This window comes from Rhopalosiphum padi, chromosome 4, assembly GCF_020882245.1.
Source record: "Rhopalosiphum padi isolate XX-2018 chromosome 4, ASM2088224v1, whole genome shotgun sequence".
Classification (NCBI taxonomy): domain Eukaryota; kingdom Metazoa; phylum Arthropoda; class Insecta; order Hemiptera; family Aphididae; genus Rhopalosiphum; species Rhopalosiphum padi.
Genome location: NC_083600.1, coordinates 21,368,368 through 21,393,068, shown reverse-complemented (window position 1 = coordinate 21,393,068; position 24,701 = coordinate 21,368,368). Strand labels below are relative to the sequence as shown.

The window sequence follows — 24,701 nt, the reverse complement described above, 5'->3', positions numbered from 1 at the left end:
GATAAATTATGATTTGCAAAGGAATAGAAAACTAAAAACGTATTACATATTGTATTCATAATATAAACGATGACAAATTTAATAATAAAGAATGAGTACAAAATTTACGACTTCTAAAGTTATTATAATAATTTACATCGTCAAACGAATATTTTATAAAAATGAATAGTAACCCAATATAAAAAAATAAACCAAATCTTATTTTCTTTTTTCGTTTGATTTCTTCTAAATATAAATTAAAGACGGAACAAAGTAAACACGAACGATTAAAATCAAACATAAAATGTATTACAAACATTAATATGGTGAAACGTGCTCATATTTACCATCATAGAAATGGAATCATCCTGTAGGGTAATGAGTTAAGTACATGTTCCGGTTTTATGAATCATAAATTGACCATATACTGCGCGATACTAAGATTTCTATTTATTGTCCTCCTTCATCTTATATTATTTATATTTGTATTAATTTAAAAATATTATTTGAACGATAGGTAAGCGTCTTTATTATAGTAATAGAGTTGACATGATTACTACGAAAAGTTGAAAAATATTGATAGATATTTATATAATAATTATGACTTTTAAGTATTTACAGTAATCGCAAATAAAATATACAATCATACATATTAATATATTATACACATGTGTGATTATATTTTCAAATAAAATAAATTTGACAAAGTTCACTAACATTTGAAATTCTATCAAAAAAGTATTATTTAACACTTATTAGAAAAAAATTGTACCATGTTATTATTAAAACGTTTGGGGTAATTAGACACGGACATAAAATCGTTAACATATTTAAATACCAGAATGAAACAGCACACTAATTGTTTGAAAAAAAAATATATTTATCTAGAAATCCGTAATCGATAGATAATTATTATGTCCATTGACTATTACCAATACTACTTAAAATATCTGGCTTAATAACGCAGATAATAAGAAACAATTGTTATAAGATAAAAAAAAACCACATTAACCATATAAATCATAATTTTAATGAATTAAAACGTGATTTATAAAACATAAATATAGTTAAATATGCTCAATAAAAATGATTTACAAATTTTAATAATTATACGTTTGACAAAATATGGAATTAATAACTTTTAAATACATTTAAATAGTTATAATGCAAATTCAAAAATTATTCGTAGCAATATATTATATTATAGCTCGTGTAATAATATTAACGGATATATAGGTACTTATACTGAACGAATAATATTTTAAAACGAATAATGTGTACAGATTTATGATATCGTGATATATCGATTATAAGACTGTATAAGTATATTCACGTGTTTTTTGGTAACTATATCTTAATCGGATTAGCCCGGGAACGAGTACCTAAAATACGATATTATATTTATTTTTATTTTGTTTTAAACACAATGTGTTCGTTATAATAGTATACTCTAACATGAGCAGACAACCGAACACACCCATAGAAACGCACTTAAAAAATGATAGAATATAGTAATGAATTAGGCGTAGGTACTAACCTTTCGACGACGTCGGCGGGTCTAGACGGCGGTTCTTTAATCACCATATTAATATAGCAATTAATTGATTAAAAAACAATACAAAACGCACGCATGATAAAAAAAAATTAAATTTTCCTATGATTACCATTACTAGTGACCAACACTATTTACTGTTACCATACTACCTCTATATAGGTACTATAGGTACTAATATTATTATACTATACAACTATGGTTACTTCTACAATTACAACGTCGAAATTTTATGCTGTTATGATTGCAGTTATTATTGTTATTATTATTTTTTTGTTAATGTTATAACCACAAACACTGTAAGATCGGTAAATATCGAAACGCTTACGCGGTATATAATATGTACACATATATTATTCGCGTCGAATTCGAACGGAGTTTCGTTAGCGCGCGAGCAACGTACCGCTTTGCAAATGTGTTATAGTAGGCACACGCAGACACCGCGCGAACCGCATTTCAGCGAGTGATTGCAGCACAATGAACAGAGTCTTACTGCCTAGTGCCTACCTGTACCATCGGCTACAGGTACCTACGACTGTTGTTCCGAATCGTCGCGCACCTGTGCGCATGCTCTTTACCAAGACTTTTAATGTTTTTTATTATGATTATTCTTTAATTTTTTTTTTATTGTTAAATTTTACTTTTGCAATGTACTAGCTACCCATAGTAGTACTTATTATTATTATTATGATTAAATGCGCGATAGCGTTTTCGTGTGCGATATTTATTTTTTACCTGTGAACTATACAATAATAATAACGTCACGAGGCAGACAAAAAAGTTAGCATTTGTTTTTATACTTTTAATTGAAAACTTGTATTTTTATCCTAATTATATGTCATATAATATCCATTTCAAAAATCTAGTTGAATAAACAACCGATTTTAAACAACATTTCGTTCGAGTACAAAGTACATTATTTATTTAGTTACGGGTGCGAAATAAAATTCAATATTATACAGTCATTCGTTATCTTGACAGTTATCATAACACACACTAACTGTAGTTAAACAAGACTTTTGTTGATTTGATGAAATATCAAATTGATTCCCACGTGAAGGAGTGCCAAACATCGTATATTGATTTTTTTTAGATGAAAAACTTTAACCAATAGATAAACAAAAAATGGAAAACAGTACTAACAAATGTTGATAAATTAAAAATCGAAAATACGCAACGTAAACAATAACATAATATTATACACAATGCAATACTAATCATTATACTAGACTATGGGTATACCTACAATAATACATACATGTCAATTAAAACATAATAATTTGCAAATTATTTATAATAGGTAGCTAAATTTATTTTTTCTGTGCATGCTTACAAAAGGATGTAATCATACATAATTAGTAGTCTTCGAATATTGTTTCCGTCGATATCCTATTATTCAAATGTTGTTTTCGCAATTAAAATGTGCAAAAATTTGTCTACGTTTAAATGTACTCAAACATTTACGGTTTGTTTTAGCTGTACCTATATATTGTATTGTGTACAAGGTACAACATATAATTAAGTAGATTTATAAAATTTATACTATTACAATTTATGGTTATTGTGACTTATGAATACATGTTTTTTTTTTTAATTTACTCTCAGACAAATTATACATCATTAACCTAAACAATAAAAATATAAAAACGATAAATAGGAAGTTTGAATTTTACACTGTAAGAAGTCATATTGAAAATCTATAAAACAATCATCACTAAATTATTATAACGACGTTAATGACACTTATTGTGTGTTAATTATTTTGATAATGAATAATAACACTTACACGCAAAAAGTATAAAATAATGCATACTAAATGTCTAGCGATAGTGTATAGCACTACTAGTACTTGTAATTACATTTGGTTTTCTATTATAATGGTACCAATATAAATTGAACGCAATTGTACAATAATATGTATACCACAGCCACTCCAATAAATATAAAAATAAAAATAAACAAGTTTTCAATACTTTACTGTTTTTTTGTATTGTTTTAATTTTTTTTTATTATTATTATTTAGATATCCCCACATTTTTATAAGGTAATAGACATTTTTTAATTAAATCAAATAAAATAGATACACCAAAGTATCTTATAGATGTTTCTAAAAATCAATCCATGGTAAATGATTAATAAATTGAAATATATTTAAATTTTAAATATTTTTTAAGTAGACATATAAACCATAAAAATACTAAATTTAGTTAAACGTTTCATAATTTATTATAAATACGATAATAGCGTTTGGTATATTATCTGAATACGCTATAAAAACTGATAATTAAATGACATTAAGTTGATAAATATTAATTAGGTCATCAAATCGCTATAATGTAGTTTTAAAATAAATTACAAAAATATTATTATAAAATCAATAATTTTATCAGTAGGTAGAGAAAAATTTAAACTTTATATTAAAGTCCAAAAAATAATAAAGTATAAAACTGAAAATTGTTGTTAAAATATCAATTAAAATGAACAAATGAGAAACTTAAATTGATAAATTTCCAAATCAAAACTGCGTATTATGCTTTTTTATATATGCAGACTGTAAATTATAATTTTCAATTTAATAATGAAAAAAAACTAATGTACACATTTATTAAAAAGATACTACATCCGAATGTGTTTTTACGCCTTACAAATTTAAAATAAAGTAAAAACTGTTTTACGCGGAAAAGAACCGAGAAAGTTACAGTCATAAACTTATAACTAAGAAACGTAATTTTCACCACACAAAAAGAGAACTTTGGCTGTGAAATATTGTTTCTATTTTTTCGATATCAGTGCTACAAAAAAAGTTATTCAAGTTTGATAAACACAAAAACAATGGATTTTTAAACAATCAGATCTTTTTTTTGTGTAAATGATATAAAAAAATAAAAACAATATTTCACAGATAATATTCTCGCAGCTAAATTGTATATCAATTTCGAGTCTTAACTATCATTACAGCCTGAATGGTTCTATCCCGCGTAAAATAGTTGTTGCTATGTTTTACATATTTTGTATGATGGAGACAACAAATGCGCGTGTAGCGTCCTCTTAAGTTATTTCGTAATAAAATACAATCATCAAGAATTATTATTATTGTGCAACAGTCTTATTATCTATATTTATTGTAAAAGAGTTCACACGATGCAAATAGTACTTGCAAGTACAAAGTACAAACCTATTAAAAACATCCATGAAAATATAATATACCTACTAAACATACGATTGGTACCTATATATAATAATATGGCAGTATATACACTATATATACTATATGTAGTACAGTATATATTATATATATACAATATACTGTATAGTATAACATTATCCCACGAATAAAATATAAAACATATTTAAATTATTTCTACATCCATTGTTTTTAATATAAATATATATGTTACTCAAATTCTCAGTAGACACATCACCAATTCACCAATTAGTCAAAATTTGAGTTACAAAAAATATACGAATATTTGAGTCCTAAATAACTAAAACACGACAATTTTCCTTAACTTGGAAATCAATATTTTACAATTGGTACAGCCTCAATACACACATACGCGTTCATTTAAGAGATTCAGTGGTACGAGTTATATCACGTTTGGACATTAAAAATCCAAATTCTAGCTGAACCATATTATTATATATTATAGTTTGTTTCGCAGTGCAAAAAAAAATACGAAGAAAATAATATCAGTGACGGGTATCAATTATATTTTCCTGAATAGAAGCCAATTATTAGACACCTATACGATTTGTCACAAGTGTCATGTATTCATATATAATATATAATATATAAATATGTTATTTTTCCATTTTCACTTTTCTAGTCCATTCATAATGCGCGTTTCCTACGCAGCCGAACAACATGAATGTTCTATGATCAAACATTATCATAATGTTACGAAACCAACAATACCAATATGTATAGGTATTAGGTACTTACATATTATTTTTTGAAAACAAGTTGTAATTTATTAAAATTTAGGTTTTTTTATAGTATATTAGCTGTATCTTAACTGTATGGACACCTTAAAATTTAAATAAAACTCATAGAACCTAAATTAAAAATTCTTGAAGAAACATGTAATTTTTTACAAAAATAATAATTTTAGTTTATTAATCATAATTTTAAGAATTTAATTTCTTAAGAAAACTTCAATGCTCATATGTATGCCTTATAAGATATGTTAAATATGCTAAAAAACCAATTATAAAAAAAAGTAAAATATACTAAATTTAAAAACAGCGTTCATTATTATAAAGCTTATTTTAAAATAAAAATTTGCGGTAAAAATACTATTAATAAAAATCCAAACTCTTACATAGACTAGTTTAAATACATCATTCAATACAATTAATTGTAAAGAAAAATAACTTTATTTAATAAAAAAACTTTTCACAAAACCTCAACTGAATAACAAATTTTAAAAACCGTTAAATATAAGATACCTATATGCTAGTACCAAGCTCAGATTAGGTAAATATATTATTCGTTCTTATATATATATATATTATAATATAACTATTATTTATACACTACTGCATAATAATCTATATGTTAATTACGTATACGTACATAATATAATTAATATTGTATCGGGATATCGCAGGTTAGTGGCTTTATAATATATTACATATAGCGCTTCACATAAATTGAACACAATTGACTACAATTAGTATGTGGGACGATCATGATATATATTTCTAGGGCCTTCTCCGGAACAGACTTTGATGAAGACGATGTAAAAAATTAGTGAAAAAAAAAACACATGCACCCGAGTTACGAATTATTGTGTTCTATGGGTACCGTTTTATTTCTCTCGTCTGTCGCGGTCGGGTAAACGTTGATGATCACGGGAGCGTTGGAACAGTTTTTCTAACCGACAATCACTATTTAATATTATTATATTATTTATGCTGCACGGGAGTAGTATCTCCACGTACGCAACAACTCCACTTCGGTCGTAATGATCGTTATACTCCATTATTATAATAAAAACTGGCATGAAGGTGATGACCGCCGTCGATCCGGATACACACACACACACATATATAATATATATTATGTATATATTATAATGGCACTGCACCGTAACGGTATATTATTATATTGCAGCAAATCACTCTGTACACTGTATATGTATATGATGGTAAATAAAACTCATAGCGACGGTGGTCTGCACTCAGCAATGTACTGTGTAAGCTGCCGCAATCGATTATTGGTAAATTATATCTATATATATCGCCATATTATTATATTATACACTTATTTATTCCGTCCACATGTATAAGACAGTATGACATCGTATCGTAATAATAACATTGTACTTGTGCTGCCTGGAGTGCAGTAGAAATGACGAGATGGCTTTTTTTTTGTTTCGTATATTATTTATAGGTCGACGCACGTTTTATAGAAAATCACTACGCGAATATTGTGTGCCTATTACAAATGATATATTATTACCATGAACATCTATATTTCTTTGAGTTATAATTACTTTTGTTACTTTAAATCTTATAAATTTGATATATTCTACCAACGTATACAATATTCACCGATCAGGATTTTAACGTGTTTATAAAAAGTACATTTGTTTTTTTTAGTGTGTATTCGCTAATGTAAGTATTTATCAGTTAATAATAATTACATATTTTTAAATTTAAAATACATATTAAACACCAGCAGTAATATTAAATTTCATTAAAAAAGAAACTACTCTAAAAAATATTTTTTTAAACAATAAAAATATATTAAAATGAAAATGAACGTTGAACGTTATTTTTTTTTTTTTGAAACGCTGATTTGAACAATAATATTATATCGATTATTTTGCGTAGTGCATATTATTATGCAATATGCATACATATTTTAAAAAATTGTCTAAAGAAAAATTTAAAAGCAATGAGAAATTACTTTCTGTCGAATAATACAAAATATATCATAGAAATTAGAATATGAAAACCAATTAATTTTATAGCATACATAAAATTTAATAAGGAGGTAATAATATTGACTTTATTGACGAATGACGATTAATACAAGGAAATGCATATTAAAAATACAACATGTACAATCAACATTTTATCAAATAATACACATCGACTAAATACTTAACTCATTTAAGTACTTAATGCATATTAGTTTTTGTTTAAAAAATGCAATTAACTACTATACATTGTAAGTAGTAAAATTATGGTACTCACAGTTTTCAATATTTTCTTATACAAAACTTGGATAATTCGCGAAGACAGTTTCAAAGAATTCATGTGTTCTATCAACATGTTCTAGCAAAAGACTAAACAAATGTATGTACCATACGTACAAATTTACACATTCAAATACCACAGTATTAATTATTTTATCCTTCGTTTCAAATTGTACGAGGTACGACTGATAATTCTGACGAAATGATTAACAATGTATTTCCTCTTTTTAATAAGTCCATACATTTTAATTTGTATGACTAAAAAGTTAATTTACATTCTTATTAATACACTGAATAATCGGTTTCGATATACTAACATAATATAGTTATTGAAAAAGTTCATTTTTAAATACGTTCATTAATTAACTAATAAAACATAATTAATTGCGTGTTAACCAATTAAATAAATATAAATTGTTTAAACGAGACCCATAACTCAGTAGATATTTGCAATACTCATTTCTATCACCCAAAGAAATTAAATTCCTTGCAACTTTATGTTGATAATTTAAGTAAACAACTTGTTTAACGTGTTTAGATTTATAACGAATAAATATAATTTTTTTTTTTAAATCCAGACTTTCACAAAGAACCACTGCAGATTTATAAATAGTTATTTTATTGATTTAGATACGTATAACAAAATTAACGACGTAATGACATTTTTAAGATTCCACAGAACCCGAGACTGAACCCTTACAAAAATAAATATGTATATATTTTTTAAAAGCTGCAAGGTAGTCATTGAGTATTTGAGTAAGTCACTGTAATCAATGTGCTTATTTAAATTCAATAATAAAAATAAATCATTGCATACGAAAAACGATTCTGAGCAAATACAGTCCATTAGTCTAAACAAGGTGTATATTACATAATATATTTATATACAAAATAGCTATTTTACTATTAGTGATAAAGTAGTTGCATAAACATTGCATTTTAAAATTTTATTGAATATATTATAAAATATAATAATATACGTTAAAGTTTCATGTCTCCAGGAATATTTTTTTTAAATTAAAATATTATAAGTAAAATGGTTATATTTATTTTATCACAGTTTTTTTAAATTGTTATCAATTAAATTACAAAAATAGTAAATAAAATGTGTAACATATTTTTTGTAGTGTTTCATCAAATAAAAATAGTTTATTTACTTTTTGTTATGAATTTATGATATATTAATATCAATGGATATATAAATTCAGATACATAAATGAGTAATCTATGCCTTAAACAAACCTAATAACACTAATTTACATATCTTATTAACTTTGATTTTTTTTTTTTTTTTAATTTTGAATTTTCACATATAAAACTATTTTAAGATTTTGTCAACGCGATAATTATTATAAAACATGCAATCAAAACATATAATTTGCTCATAACATGCAATAAAATATCAAAACCTAAAAATTTGGTTAGATTATTTTTTAAGTGTAATAATACAAAATTTACCTAGAAAAGCGTATACCTACTATTACGCTAGTAAATGCGGCTATACAGTACTATTGATTTTTATTTGTTTTAATTATGAACTGCCCACAACTTTATACAATTATTGATTGGTGTTCCTATTAGTACACATTTTATAAAGAGCCATTATACAAGAAAGTATACTAGCACCCCCTTCCGAAAATTAACATAAATACACTATTTAATGAAACAAAAACTGTACAGATATCGTGTTCTAATTAAAAAAAAAAAACGATAAAGCTTTATTGATATACAATTAGAAATTTAAATATCAAAAATAATTGTACATATATAAATGCTTATAAAACTTTAATAAAGGCTAAACAAATACTTGAAAGGTCAGATGAAAAGTTGAATAACTCTGATATACAGTATAGTTAGACTTCCAACTAATAATATTTTATTGACATATTTTTTTCTGCATTTGATTACATCATTATTATTCTAAAAAAAAGGTTTAAAAATTGTTCAATAAACATAACTGGCAAAATGGTAAGTATAATATATTAGTGTTACATAAGAAATGGAAGAGACCTTTAGCAGGAAAAAATGTACTATAAATTAGTTATAAATTTAAAGCTATAATCGTGTTAAATTAATTATTATTATTTATAATTTTTTTACTACTAAATCATTAAACGTAGTATTATACAATAATAAAAAAAAATAATCCTTTAAAACATAAACAGATAGGTATGTATTATCTTGAAATTATTGTATACTCACTTCGAGGAAACATTCTTTAATCATTAAAAACATCAGTTTTTATCTTAATGAAATACTGTCACTACTAATTATTATAAACAAAACATAGAACACGATACATTTAACATTGTATAGAATATGTAATAATTAGATTTATTTAATTCATACATTTTAATGTGTCTATTGCGTCTAAACTCCCAAAATTCTTATTTTAAATAATTTGTGAACTATTATTTTAATGGCAATTTATATAATTGTATACTGCATATATTATAATATATGTACAGCAAATATAGAACATATATAAATGATTTCGTACTAACGCATCGATAAATGATAAGCTTGAGTGTCTTTTTAGAACTATACATAAGTATGTATATAACCAGTAACCCATCGGCCATCAGATACTAATATATTAAACATGAATATACATATTTTTTTTTTATATTCTTATTATTTTATGTTCTATAAACAGTACAAGAAAAACATTGGATGTTAGTTTTTAAATTATTACAAGTCGTGTTGTTAAGATTCTGAGTAATTATATAGTATTTATTTTCGTAATACAATAGATAATGCAGTTAATACCTATATTTTTAGACATTTGTGATAAAATAATCATCAATGTTTAATAGTTATAAATAAAAGCTGTACGTGCATATAAAATAGTAATAATTATAAAAAATTAATTAATAAATATAATAATACAATCAGTGCTGTACTGCTGCGCTCGGTGTTAAGATAATACACGCTACACGCATAGATGTATTTTATATGGATGTATAGGTAAATTGTTTTACTAATGTTTCCCGATATATAATAATATGTTTCGTCGTTTTTATCACTTAAAATTTATAAGCCGCCGTGGAATACAAGGCAATTACCTACTTGTATTAATGAAATTCTTAACTATCGATATTGATATTATTTACTTAATATACCTACTTAATATATTTTACATACTGAGTAAGATAAATACCTCATTTAGTAGTAGCTATATTTTTTAAAACGCCAATGTTTACGTTTTAATTTCTTCTTCAAGCAGGTACTTGAAGTTATGATAACTTTGAATAAATGTTATTAAATTACATTTAATTATAACAAATACTTATATAAATATAACCACAATTTTTAACAATTTATCATTATCCATTACACGATAACACATAATTTAAATAACTAATTTGCGGATAAACTACTCCCATCATATGCACATTATATATTAAAGAAAAATAACAGATTTACAACAATAATATTTACAGCACGATTCTAAGACTATTATTATCATTATTATTTTTATACGTAGTTACATAACGTGTACCTATTGTACTGATTTACGTGTATTGCATCATAGGAAACAGCGAGTACATAGGTCGTGTCGTCGAGTTACAGTATTTGTTTTTTAGACTATACTCACTACTCAATGCGCTCTACTAAATAATTATTATTTGTCTATTTTGCACACACAATAATAATTATTGTTGTATATTTTTGTAGCCATGTCATAAAATGTTTGAAATTGAAAAACGACGAATAGTGATAATCAGTTTTATTAAGTAGGTATTCAAATATATTTTGTATATTATTGTATTTAAATGCTTCCAAATGATTCAAATGATTCCAAAATAAATTTTGACAAATGTATTAAAAATACTTCTTCCTATTAGTTTTATTCCAGCTTAGATTAGATACAGGTTAATAAACATAGGCGTGCGCACGAGGGGGGCAGGGTGGGCAGCTGCCCCTCCTGCGGGCTAAATTTTATCTCCCAAATATAGTTTAAAAAAAAAACATTATAATTTAATTTTATATTACAATGAATACATTTTAAGCATTATGGTGCACGATAATTTTGTGTTGTCAAAAGTCCAACTTTGTTAAAACCACAAGCGATACCGCGTTGATAATGTGTGTTAATAGATACGCGGTAATCACGGATTTGTTTTTGCGTTGGAAATGCTGGAGCCTATATTATGTTCAATATTAAAAGTGAGTTCATATTTGCAAAAATCTGATATTAATTTATTAACAGCAGTTCAGTTAGTTGAATCATTGAAAAAGACACTGAAAACTATGAGAAATACTGAATCTAATTTCAATAATATTTACAAAAAAGTATTTAAATTATGTGAAGAAAATCAAATTGTAATACCACCAGTTAAAAAAAGAAAAGTTTCGAGTAAAGTTGATTGTTTTTCTAATACCCAACATTTCATGGATACTAAAGAGGAAGAAATTAAGATTACAGTTTATAATGCAACATTAGACCAAATGATTAATGGTATTAATTTGAGATTTAGCCAGGAAACTTTGAATATGATAAAGAGTATTTCCAATGTACTAGAATTAAATGTTGACGACAACGATATCACCATTTTAACTGATGCCTTTGGTTTGGAAGCAGAAATGTTAAAAAGTGAAATAAGTCTACTTAAACATACAGATAATGTACCCAAAAATAATATAAAAAATTGTGACACGTGGATAAAATGGTTAACAGAGTTTGGCAGTGGAAGGGAAACTATATTCAATAATATATTAAAAATGCTAAAAATATTTGTTACTATTCCTGTGACTAGTTGTTCTTGTGAAAGGGCATTCTCAAAATTAAGCTTAATTAAAACAAAATTACGTAGTACCATGCATCAAGATCGACTAGATGGACTACTCACCATGTCAATTGAACAGGAATTAGCCTATAATATTAACATTGACGAAGTAATAGAACAATTTAAAATATTAATTCCTTCTGAAAGAAGAATGGTACTCTAAAGAAATAAAGAGGTAAGACTTACTTATTTATATTTCATATTAAATTTGTATACTAATACATTAAAAATAAACTTTGAAGTGTCAATTATTTTATTAAATTTGTAAATAATTAATGATATATAAAATAAAATACTGCCATTTCTAATATTGATTGAACTACCTAACTAATAACCAAAATAATATTCAATTATATATTATATAGTATATAACATACTATATAATTTATTATAGTATAATATTCACTACTGTATAATATAATAATATATAATAATGTGTAATATATTATACATTCTGCCCCCCCTGCCAGCAAGGTCTGCGCACGCCTATGTTAATAAATACTTTTTTGTTAAACTGTTATATTTTAGTGATCAATATATTCATATTTTACTATTTAAAATTTTGTTTCTAAAATAATATTTTATACTAGTGCTAAAAATGCATAATATGCCCTCAAATAGACAAATTACCGAATCCCTAACATTTATAAATACCTATCACAAGTTTATCTTGACTTGATTAACTAATTTTAATTAATGAAATCTCAAATTCACGAACCTATCAACATATGTATGCATTAACTATTCAATTCAAATATTTATAATAAAGTTGAAGTAGGTATCTATTTATGATAAATATACAAATATTGTGATATCAAATTTATTGAACTAAAAAAAAGTATTTATAAAATACATTGAATACTTTTAAAAATTATTTTTATTTACATTCAAATACTTTTTAAACAAAATATTCGTATACGTATTTCAAATTCAAATGAGTATAGTGACACCAAGTTACGTATTCAGAATATATTTTAAAACGTTGAATTTGGAGATATTTATTTAATTATAAGTGATTTTTTTAATTGCAACATTTTATATAATAGGAACTTGTTTAAAAATTGAAAAATCTACAAAACAGAAAATTATGTTACCTTTACGTTACAATTTATGATAATAGCACTATAGGTTCTGCTAACGAAGATGAACATGAATTAATGAACGTACATTTTGCTGTTACGCACCTATATAAGACGAACAAATGCAGGTGTGAGCTGCTAACCAAATATGTGTAAAGAGTTAAAAATTGGAAAAATGGAGACTAATTGTTGGACTTGCACAGACCATAGTGGCATAGTACATGGTTATAAGTGGTTAACATTAAATATAGTTTAAGTACGAAAAACTCAATGGGCCGAATTTGGTCCAATCAGGTCCTGTACGCAATAGGACATATTAAGGTATAATTAATGGAAATATTTCAAATATCGTAGGAGGGGTTGATCATACGAATTAATTTATCTATTTAATCAAACTTAATTAAAGTCCCTCCTAAAATACAAATAAATGTTTTTTTAGATTGGTTTCACACGTAGCGAATGCTCATATGAGTCATATGGTGAACGTGATTTTAAATTGCAGTAATTTTAAATCTACTCTATAAATCGTGATTATTTTAGTGATTTGACTGTTTGATCATACTTGAAGTTTAGTATAATAATTATTATGTTAGTTGTTATAACATCTGATCCATCTTACATTATTATTATTTATATATATTATAGTATATCTAATTTGTAAATTGAATTGATGGAAAATAAGTATTATTGTTATTATTTATTATTATGGGTTACGACTGTAAAATATAAAACTTAATAATAAACTTGGGCACAAATTTTACTTAATATTTATCTACATATATGCTTATAAAGCTAACATTACTATTTGTAAATAAAATATTAATACATATATTAATAACATCAAGATTTAGTATTATGAGAAGTCGAATAAGAATCAAATAAATTCAATAGTTTTTCTGCGTGACAGCTTCTAAAAACTGAATAAAATAAATTAAATTGAATACCTACCCAAAAAAAGTTCCTAATAAAAAATTCTTTAACCAGAATGCATACACTAATAAAATAAAATTTGTTTGAATAATAATAATTATAATTTATCTGAATTCGCTTATTAATTAAAATTATATTTTTAACCTGAAAACAATTAATTTCATCTACGATGTACTCGTATAAAACAAAACATATTTATAATTAAATTAATAATAGAAATTAAAGAAAATAAATTCATAATTTTTATATGATAATTATATTGTATTAATTATATATGAAAAAGGTAATAATATTATATTATTAGATTTTTGTTTACAAAGAAATTTATTAACGTTTAACAATATTCCTGAAATATTCTTATAATAGATATATATATAATATATATATTATACAAAAAAAAACATTTTATCAGTTACTTTTAAACCGAAAGTCTTAGGAATATTGTGAAATCGCCATACTTTAGTATCAACTAATATTTTTAAAATATAGCAATAAAAAAAAAACTCGAAGCCATCAATCAATTTTTTGAAGTACATTTAAATTAGATTATCATAACTTATAATGCAATGCACAGTAGCGTGAAACTAGAAACTCATTAAACATTTATAACGTTTTATTAAATTGTACATCTAATTCTTAATCGAATTTTACACAAAAACTCAAAAACAATTGACTACGAATTTAGATTCAAAATCAATTATAAACTTAACTACCAAACACTAAACAGTCGTTTAAATTTAAAACATTTAATTATTTTTACTTACTCTACCCATATTATAATAGTATAATATAAACTTATAAATATGTTCATGGGCATATTCGCAGGTAGTATTTATACGATATATCATATTATACACGTAAAATAATGCTTGGGAATTTACGCCGTCGTATCATCAAGGGTTTTTTTTTGTTCTATAGTTCTATACAAAGTAATGTGTTTTATAAATAAATAGCTTGTATAATAATTTATAGTATTTGTACTTAATAATTTAACCTAAATGTTCAAATAAAATATACATATGATATAGGTACACAATTAAATAATTTTAATTGATCAATGGGACAATACAAGTTAAAAATAAATTATTCAAAAGTACATGAAATTGGAAATTGGAAATTATTTTCCTCTCTGATCAATGACCAATTAATAAATTGTGTTTTATTTTTGGATAGTGACAACGACGACTGGTTGCGTTGCTTGTAGGGCGGGGATTTGGGCCTCGGTGACTGCTTATTAAATTTTTAAATGTACCGTCTACACGCGCAAACGCGTATGTTCTCTCGCTGGAAATATTAATTGTAGGTATAAGTATAGTAAATAATATCTACTATTTAAAGAAATTTTTAAGCCAACGTTACGTCAGTACCATCAATCATTTTTTCAATACGTTATTTATTACGTATGCAGGGTCGCTGGTCGGTCTGTAAAACTCAGCCATTGCAGTAATGCTATGATATATTTCGACATTTAAAAAAATCAAATTATGTAAGAACTGTTTTTTGTTTTGATATAGGTTAGGTATTTAAATTTCTTTGAACAAAATTAGCATCACAAAATATGCTCCAAAAAGCAAAGAAATACCTAAATGTACGAAAATTTGTAACATTAAATTATACGTTTTGTTTTTTCATAAAATGATACAAATTTATTTGAAGTTGACTTTTTTTTACGATACCTAGTGCAAAATAAAAGTGCAAATGCTAGGTCCCTTGGGGCTCTATCCTAGTAATGATCGACTATAAAATATGTGTTATGTATAGTATATGTTCGATTTAATTCATAATAAATTAACCGACGGTATACCGTGTACGATACCTATAATATTATAATGCATTTAATGCAACACCACGATTGGCACTTACGACGGTTCCGGTGCGTCGGCGGCGGCGGTACGGCTGGTGGACGGTGCTGAACGCGCTGTCGTCGGCCTGGACAACATCATCGTGGCCGAGGAAACGATGGCGCACAGTTTAAAGCAGTGGATGTAGTCGTTTTTGCATCGGATCAAGTCTCACATGTTGTTCCAGTGATGAGTAAAAACGTTTCCGACAGTATATTGTACAAGACCACGCTACTATCGGGGTTAGATTTTCCACGTTTTTCTAGGCGAAAAGCACGATTGCACGGGCGGCACTGCGACGAAAACGACGACCGCGACGATTGACGGACGGACATACTCTGCCGAGTGCCGGCGAAACGCGCGGACTGCCGGCAACGCCGACCCTTATCGCGACGGCGCAGCACGACCTGCGGTGGCGTCGCGCATCGTTGCTATGACGATCCGAGAACCTCTCAAAGACGCGTCGGAAAAATGTGATTTCGTTTTGGGGGAAGAAAGTAAACGATGGGGGAGGTTATGTTGCAGTATTTCCGCAGCTTCCTAGTTCCACTGCGGACTGCGGACGACGAAAAAAATTCAATTGACGGGGGCTCATTTTCTGGGTCGTTTTTCTAATATTTCTGCATTACTCAGGAAATTTTCTTTTATGTATCGGCCATTTTTACATACACTTTATAGGCGACTGTTTTTTTTTTTATTCCGTGGCTATAATAATATAAACAATTTAAAACAATCTAATTAGGCGTAAGACAATAAAATTATTCTCGAACGTAGGTAATGAAATCGGTTGCCTAATGGTTAATAATGTCATGATATAAAATTCCCACGGCCTGTTGTCATATTTGGACGCATTATCGACGGATAAAAATATTTCGCTGTGTCGGGTTTATCGCTAAAAACAAACGGGCGATCATTGTATCACAATGTTATCGGGTCTTTTTTATCTGAATTATCTATAAAATATACAAGGACAAGAAAAAGGAAAAACTGTAATGAGTATTTATTTTTGAAATCAACGGGTATTTGATAGTGTTATTTAAAATATTTTATAAAATGTTCAAATGAGCGTACACATTTTTTAAATATTTTTTATAAATTGTTTTCACTTGCAAGAGGTAGGTAATCGTAAACAAATCAATATTATCATATTCTGTTTGGTAATCGGTTATTTCCCTTTACGTGGCATTTAAAATATATATCATTGTTGTAGCAGCATGTGAAATTAGGTACACGGTTTTCGCGAAAATCTGCTTCGTACGAAAAACATCACTATACGACTCACAGGCCACATAAAGGTATAATATATAAAAATGAATAATAAAATTTATAAACTAATAATTGTATGTTTGCAATTTGCATTTCTATGTTTTCTCGAAAAGATCGTTGTGTCCAATGTTCATGTACGAGGAAATAAGATGATGATGGCTAAGTTAGGTAAGATGATAGGAAATAGGATGCTCACGCAAATTATTACATAATATAAAATAATATTTGGAGGCATTGAATTGATCCAAAATAAAATCCAAAATGACATTACCCATCACACACACGCGTACATACATATAATATATTATATAAACAGAACCATTCGAGCGATTTTTACGCTAATAACAGTTTGCGTAACTGAAGCTCGACCTGGTGGTTTAAAATGTCTAGTACAATTATTGATATACAGAGTTGTCCCTCCACACCTCATGCATTAATCAATTCCTTGATATGTTTTGTTAATGGTAATAAACAATTATCATATTTTATTTATTTATATTTATGTGCTGTATACAATAAATTGTACCTAATCGTAGCTGGCAATTAGAGCGGGACAATAAAATAAATTGACAATTTATTGACGCGTTCAAATCGGTTTTCAAAATGTATATTGGACAACGCGATAATAATCGTACGTCACATAACTATGGTCCTTATATTATATACGCTGTGTATCATCTCTTGTGAATGGATACATAATGATAGCGATCGTACATATTAATACTTAACACGTTAATTATTTCAAAAACTACAATGTAACTGACACGGTGACACCAATAATCAATAAGGTCATTAGGCAATACAAGTATTCACACATAAATGCACTGTATAGTGATATCGATATTCTATATAATAAATATTATATTATATTATATACTATATAAGAATAATTATATAGATAGAATCGTAGAATCTATAATCAACTATTATAATGTATTATATCGTCAATCCTCAAAAGAATCATCCAAATTATATAAAGTATTCGATAATCGGAGGGTTGTAATATATGTACACCGAGTGATCTATTTAATAACAAATACTCAGTATTTCAAAAACTATTAACTTTCCTGAAAATATTTTTCTCAGACAAATTTAAGTGATTAAAAAAAAAAAAACATTAAGAAACTATTCATTTATAAGTACTTTAGACTATTTATTGAATATTTTTTAAGTACCTTCTCTGATGTATAAAAATCATATTTTGAACGAGTAATTTATTTTTATAACTTATAACAACTAGGTATAGTCTATATTTAAAAAAAAAAACTTAAGGGTTTTCTGAAATAATAATCGTCTTATATTATGTTAAATCACTCCGTATGTATACACATACGTATGTATATACATATATATTGTGTGCATTTACCACAAACTTCGAACTAATGTCATACCGCCCAGACAGACGATTTAACCTAGCCTAACCTAACCCAGTATTCGCCGTCTACTAACCTGCAGCAGCAGATGTTAATACTAAATACAATATAAACACTATATCACGTTTAGCTAGTGCAAATACGCGCGAAAACCCGTTTGTCCAATTATTATCTTGTAGTCGTCGTTTCGTATAAGTATATACACATGAGAAATTCTCACAAATACGCATCACTATATAGCATAATAATATAATATACGTTCTAATCGAATTTCGAACGACCGGTACGATTATAGGACATCATTACACAGCGACCCTATAGAGTTGCGTGCGGTTTCGAGTCTTATCGAAAATAAAATCACATCGACCTCAACCGGTCTTTTTTTTTCTCTACTCGTAAAACAACGTTTGTTTAAATAAAAACGTACAGTTATTAATTTATATTTTATACATTATACCACAATTGTATTTGTATAATTGGCAATTGCGTACTACATCGAATAACATCGACGAACATTTTAAGCAAATACCAAACATATTATTATAGTCGTACAATCAATAACCGTTACTAAAACAATCAGCGACGACGTCTAAGAAAAAAATTACTTAATACGTTTTTTCGTATTTTGGCATAATAATTGTACAAGTATCATAATAATTTCAACTTAGATTTCACCACTTAATCAATATAATAATACAATATTTCAAAATTTGACAAGTTGCTTGAATCCAAGTCCTCACTGGTGATTTAAGTATTTTTATACATTGTTATGCACAAATTATGCATTTATCCAAACTCTGATTTCTAAAATGTTTAAGTATATATCTACCAATATCCTATTAGCTACCTAATTAGTTTTTAGATCGTTTTTTAAATATTTTTTAGGACGACATGATGACTAATGTGCACTTTACCTTGACGCAACACATTCGACAAGAATCGAACGAGGACGGAAAGACCGGCGACGACTACATTTTCTTTAGACAACTAACCAGTAACCGACGACGCGGAAATTATCGTGGTTAAAATCTCGTAAATGTGAATCGTATTGGACGGTGGTCACATCGCTCACATCGACCGTGGTATAAATTCGGCTACCACATACAGTTCACATTGTACCTATAGTATGCGGTATATTCGCGAGTGGTTAACCGCAGTAATTTCTGTCGTTACTACTCGTTAGTCAATCTGACATAAACACTGTCGTCACCGGCCTTTTTAGTTTTTTTTGCGTATTTGTCGTGCCGATCAATTATCCATCTAACCGTTTTCGTATCTTCATTTATTTACGAGTGCATACGGTATTAATAAAGTGATGGCGTCTGATACATCGCACGTGATAAGATCTGGCAGGTGTAGCTCACGGGGTTTCTATACTGCACAGCACAAAATATGCATAATACATCAAATGGCATAAGTAAGAAGATACTTAAGATTTAGATCTCTCTGGGCTATCGTCAGCCCTTCTTATAACATATGTTACTTAATGCGTTTATGTTGTATATAGTCCATTCTCTGTAAGCAATAAATTATAGATATATAAGTTGAATGCTTTATTGAATATAAACAATACCTAACTAAACGTTTACTGAGTTAATTGCGTAAACTAATAAACCTTTCAACGTCTAAACTGTTTTCTGTTATTACTACTTATTGCAAATTATAATATTGAGCATTTTTAATAAATATTAAAAACTGTTAAAATGTAATCACTGGCCGCCATACCTATACTGAAGTTTATTCTCAGAGAAATCTGTCAATGAATACTGACTTATAACAGCCAACAGGTGTATTATGAAATGTTTAATTTTATAAATACGTAAAGTTTATTTTACTCATACGCATCTATTGTTTTTACATTTTAAACAGGTAATTTATTAAATAACTTACAAAATCGGCTTTGAGTAAAGCTTTGATATAAGTAGGTGATATATTTAATTGTGATTGTTTTGAATTGTATCATATTACAGATAAAATTGTGAAACTTTAAGGATCAATCTTTTGAGGACCTTATTTATTTTTTCTTTGGCCATCTCGAATATTTCAAACGATGCATCGACATTGCCGGTATCTATGCGGACGTTAGTATAATAGGTACTCATATAATATGTAGGACATGTAGACAAAAAATATGGGACGAAACCTAATACGAGATTCAGTGCTAAACTGTGAACATAATATGTTTCAATAGACGTTGCGCATGCCATCAATATATAATACTTGTTGTTCCTTCGTAAATTCAATATCAGTTTCCGTGTTTCGGACGCATCGTCAGAAATCGATTTGGTGATTTCAGAATTCCGCGTGCCTGCCAGCTACATCAGCCTACATCTCGCCGCCACTCCATGCAATATAGATCGGAAATAGCAAACTTTTCTGTACTTGCATGATGAATTGAAAAATTTTATTTTTATTTTATTTTATCCGTGTGTCAACTAATTTTTTTTACTTGTTAAATTTGAAAAATGCATACAACTTATTTTTTGGACAGTTGCATCGTTGCAAGCATGCGCATGTCATACGTTCAACATCTTTGCAGTAGAGGCTTAAGTATAATCCTAGATTCCTAAAGTTAATATTTATATATGTAAAGGAAATAAAACTAAAATATTTGTAACTGATATTGGAAGTGTTAATGTTCAACGACGGGAATAAGTCACACTATATTCGTGCCAATATCTTTACACCAGGATGCACCCTTACAATTCTAATTGCAGCATTGCGTACAATGTATCACTACAGGACAAATACGAAACGTAACAATTCGGTTGCAAAGTGTTTTTCAATGTAGGCTAGTGTAATGCATTATAAATTATAATATTATAGTTTCCAAACACGTGCCGCTCGTTCCCTGCAGGGCGCTGGTTGTCCAATGCACTCATCCAAAATTTTGAGTATTATTAAACCGAATTCGCTCTGAGGACTTTTCTCCCTATACATAGCTACGCTATATTAATATATATACCTACTATACAACGTTCTGCTATATACTCGTGCACCCTTGGATTCCCAAGTGGGGGAGTTGTTAATAAACTTTAGGTGAGCGAAAGCGGACAAATTCATACGTCTAATATAATATACATATGTACTTCAAAATCAATAACCATGCGTATTATATATTATAAAACATGCAAATCCGAGATTTTTTTTAAAATACACGTTATCATTCACCCAAACTGCAAACACAAAATATATTTACACCTAAATATAAAAGTATTTGAGTAAATAGAAACAAAAATTCATGAAAACAAAATATGTAGGATAATGTTTTTTACCTGGGATAAAACGATAATTTTCTGGTCCATTATTATTATATAACGTGAATTTAAAAATTCAATAAAGTGATGAATACTGCAATTATTATGATTATATAGGTATTATGTTTTTGTGTAGGTTTGAAATAAAAATGAAAGTGTCTAAATAAAATGCTAGATAACCATACTTATATTTATGGTTGTTTGGATAAATATTAACATTTTAATGATTATCTACAGAGGTACCCGTAAAATTGTTTTTGTTGTCTAAGATCATCATCGTTGCTCATAATGTAATATAATATCGTTATATTATTACGTACAAACGTACCTACACGAACATCGTATAAATGCTATTTAATATTTATAGTTATACGTATATATATTAATATGTTATATATATATATATATATATATGTATATTTGTATTTGGTTCGTCAACGCCGTATGTTAATATTCGCCGGAGTAAAATGTATAGCGTATAATACACACGAGACACGAGACACGAAAAGAAATGTATATATAATATTATTATTGGAGCGTGTTTAAATGTCTTGTACAGATAGATCAGGCCGGTACCTACATGTTATACACGTCGTACGTTCCCACGACACGTTATTCCCTCCGACAATCGTGTATTCGTGTGCGAAACTACAAAAGTTGTATGTACTACTCGTACACCTATATAGTATATATATATATATAGGTAGTACAAGTATATGGATTATATATACAATACATATTAGATATTATATATGTGACATGTCCTTACTATAACAGTATAACGATATTATGATGTACTGATATCAACAGGATGTAGGTACACATAATATTATTGTCACTAGTAGTTTTATACATCTATTCATGGGTGGGTACGATAGGGAGCACCGGAAGAAGCTATGAGGCTGAAGCCCCATCCTTATAGATACTATTTCAAAAAATTGTTCTCGCCCTCATACCCATATTACCTCATAATTTACAAAATTATGTAATATTTTATAGTCCTTAATAACACAATAGGTACGTACAGTATACTTTATAGTATTTACAGTAGTATTTTATACGTTTATTATTTATCACGTGTTTTAAACTACACTGCTATATGGGTATTTATTGTATACAATATTTGATGTGACACACTTTAACACTTATATTAGTGTATGTTTTGTGTCGAGCTCACTGACCGCCCCTTTTTTCCATTCCAGGATCTGCAGCTACATCAACATATTATATCCATACCTAGCTTAGTACTTTCAATATTGATGTAGGTATTGAGGTATTGGTTATACTGCGATAATATTTAACCGATATAATTATTGTCAAACAGAACGGTACCTACGGTATTTGACTTTCGACTGTGCGTTTGGAAAATTATAAAATCGTCGTCGGATACATATGGTTGTAGTGGTTGTACAAAATAATGTTCGTATTATTTGTTTTGAATTTCTAGACTAGGTACGCATGCCAATATGGCGGTATGCCAATTGCCAATATATGCACGAGGAGTTCTATTCGGCAATTGCACAATCTGCTGAACACGTACCTACGACTGCTATAACAACCTATTTATGTTCTCTGTCGATTCAAACACACTCAAAAAAGTTTACAACCGAGGGATGATATATTATATAATTTACACTTTACACCATGGAGTGGAGAATATTCTGAATATTTCCTAAATTTCCTTGTGCATTATTGAACTAAATTATGTTAAGGTAAACCTATATGGGAATAGGGTAAAAATCCACTCAGAAATTATCCTGATTTTAACTATTATGGGTATCATAATACCTAAGTGGCTATGTCATATATAATTAATAATTAGCTAAAATATTCACTATTGAAAATATAGATATAAGCTTTCTGCTTTAAATAAAATATTGAAATTAGTGTTAAATTGATTTTTTAAAATACGTTTTACACAACACGAACGTTCAAATAAAAACATTGAGAATCTGGTTATTCAGATTTTGAACTGGTGCAGTTTGATATTTTATGAATAGGAAAAAAACATACTATTTTAGGAAAGTCTAATAATTAGTGACTTTTAAATTTACAAAGTTTGAATATCCTATAATAACTAACTGCAAATTGATTTCAATAAACCAACTTAATAATAACACAGGTATTCGCTTTCCCTATTTACCATAGGTAATATTTTTGGGTGTATTATTGTAGCAAACGACTTTATTTAGAAATCATAGGTAGTTAGTCGATTTATCCTTTTAAACAACAATGCATGCCAATATTCAGTTTTCAAATAGTTTAAATTTACCAATAAAACAAGCTGAAGAACTTTATCTGGACCACTAGATATGTGATTGCAAACCATATCTTCAAAATATCAACATATAAAATGTAACGTATTATTATTTATTAAGAAATATAATATTATATAGGTACGTACGTGTAGTAAATAAATATTATGAGA

At 27.5% G+C, this 24,701-nt stretch overlaps 1 protein-coding gene across 3 annotated transcripts in view; it reads right to left on the bottom strand.

The window, feature by feature from the left end:
* LOC132929546 (uncharacterized) overlaps nucleotides 1-16,745 on the bottom strand; it is a 32,195-nt gene extending 15,450 nt beyond the window's left edge. Inside the window, exon 1 of one of the 3 annotated variants that reach the window (XM_060994955.1) lies at nucleotides 16,400-16,745. In XM_060994955.1, coding sequence (XP_060850938.1) covers nucleotides 16,400-16,479 — 80 coding nt within the window. In that variant the 5' untranslated portion in view covers nucleotides 16,480-16,745. Of the gene's footprint in view, nucleotides 1-1,516; nucleotides 1,854-7,735; nucleotides 7,855-16,399 lie in introns of those variants that run through there. The other 2 variants (XM_060994958.1, XM_060994956.1) reach the window with 2 other exon arrangements.
* Between the last annotated feature and the right edge of the window lie 7,956 nt (nucleotides 16,746-24,701).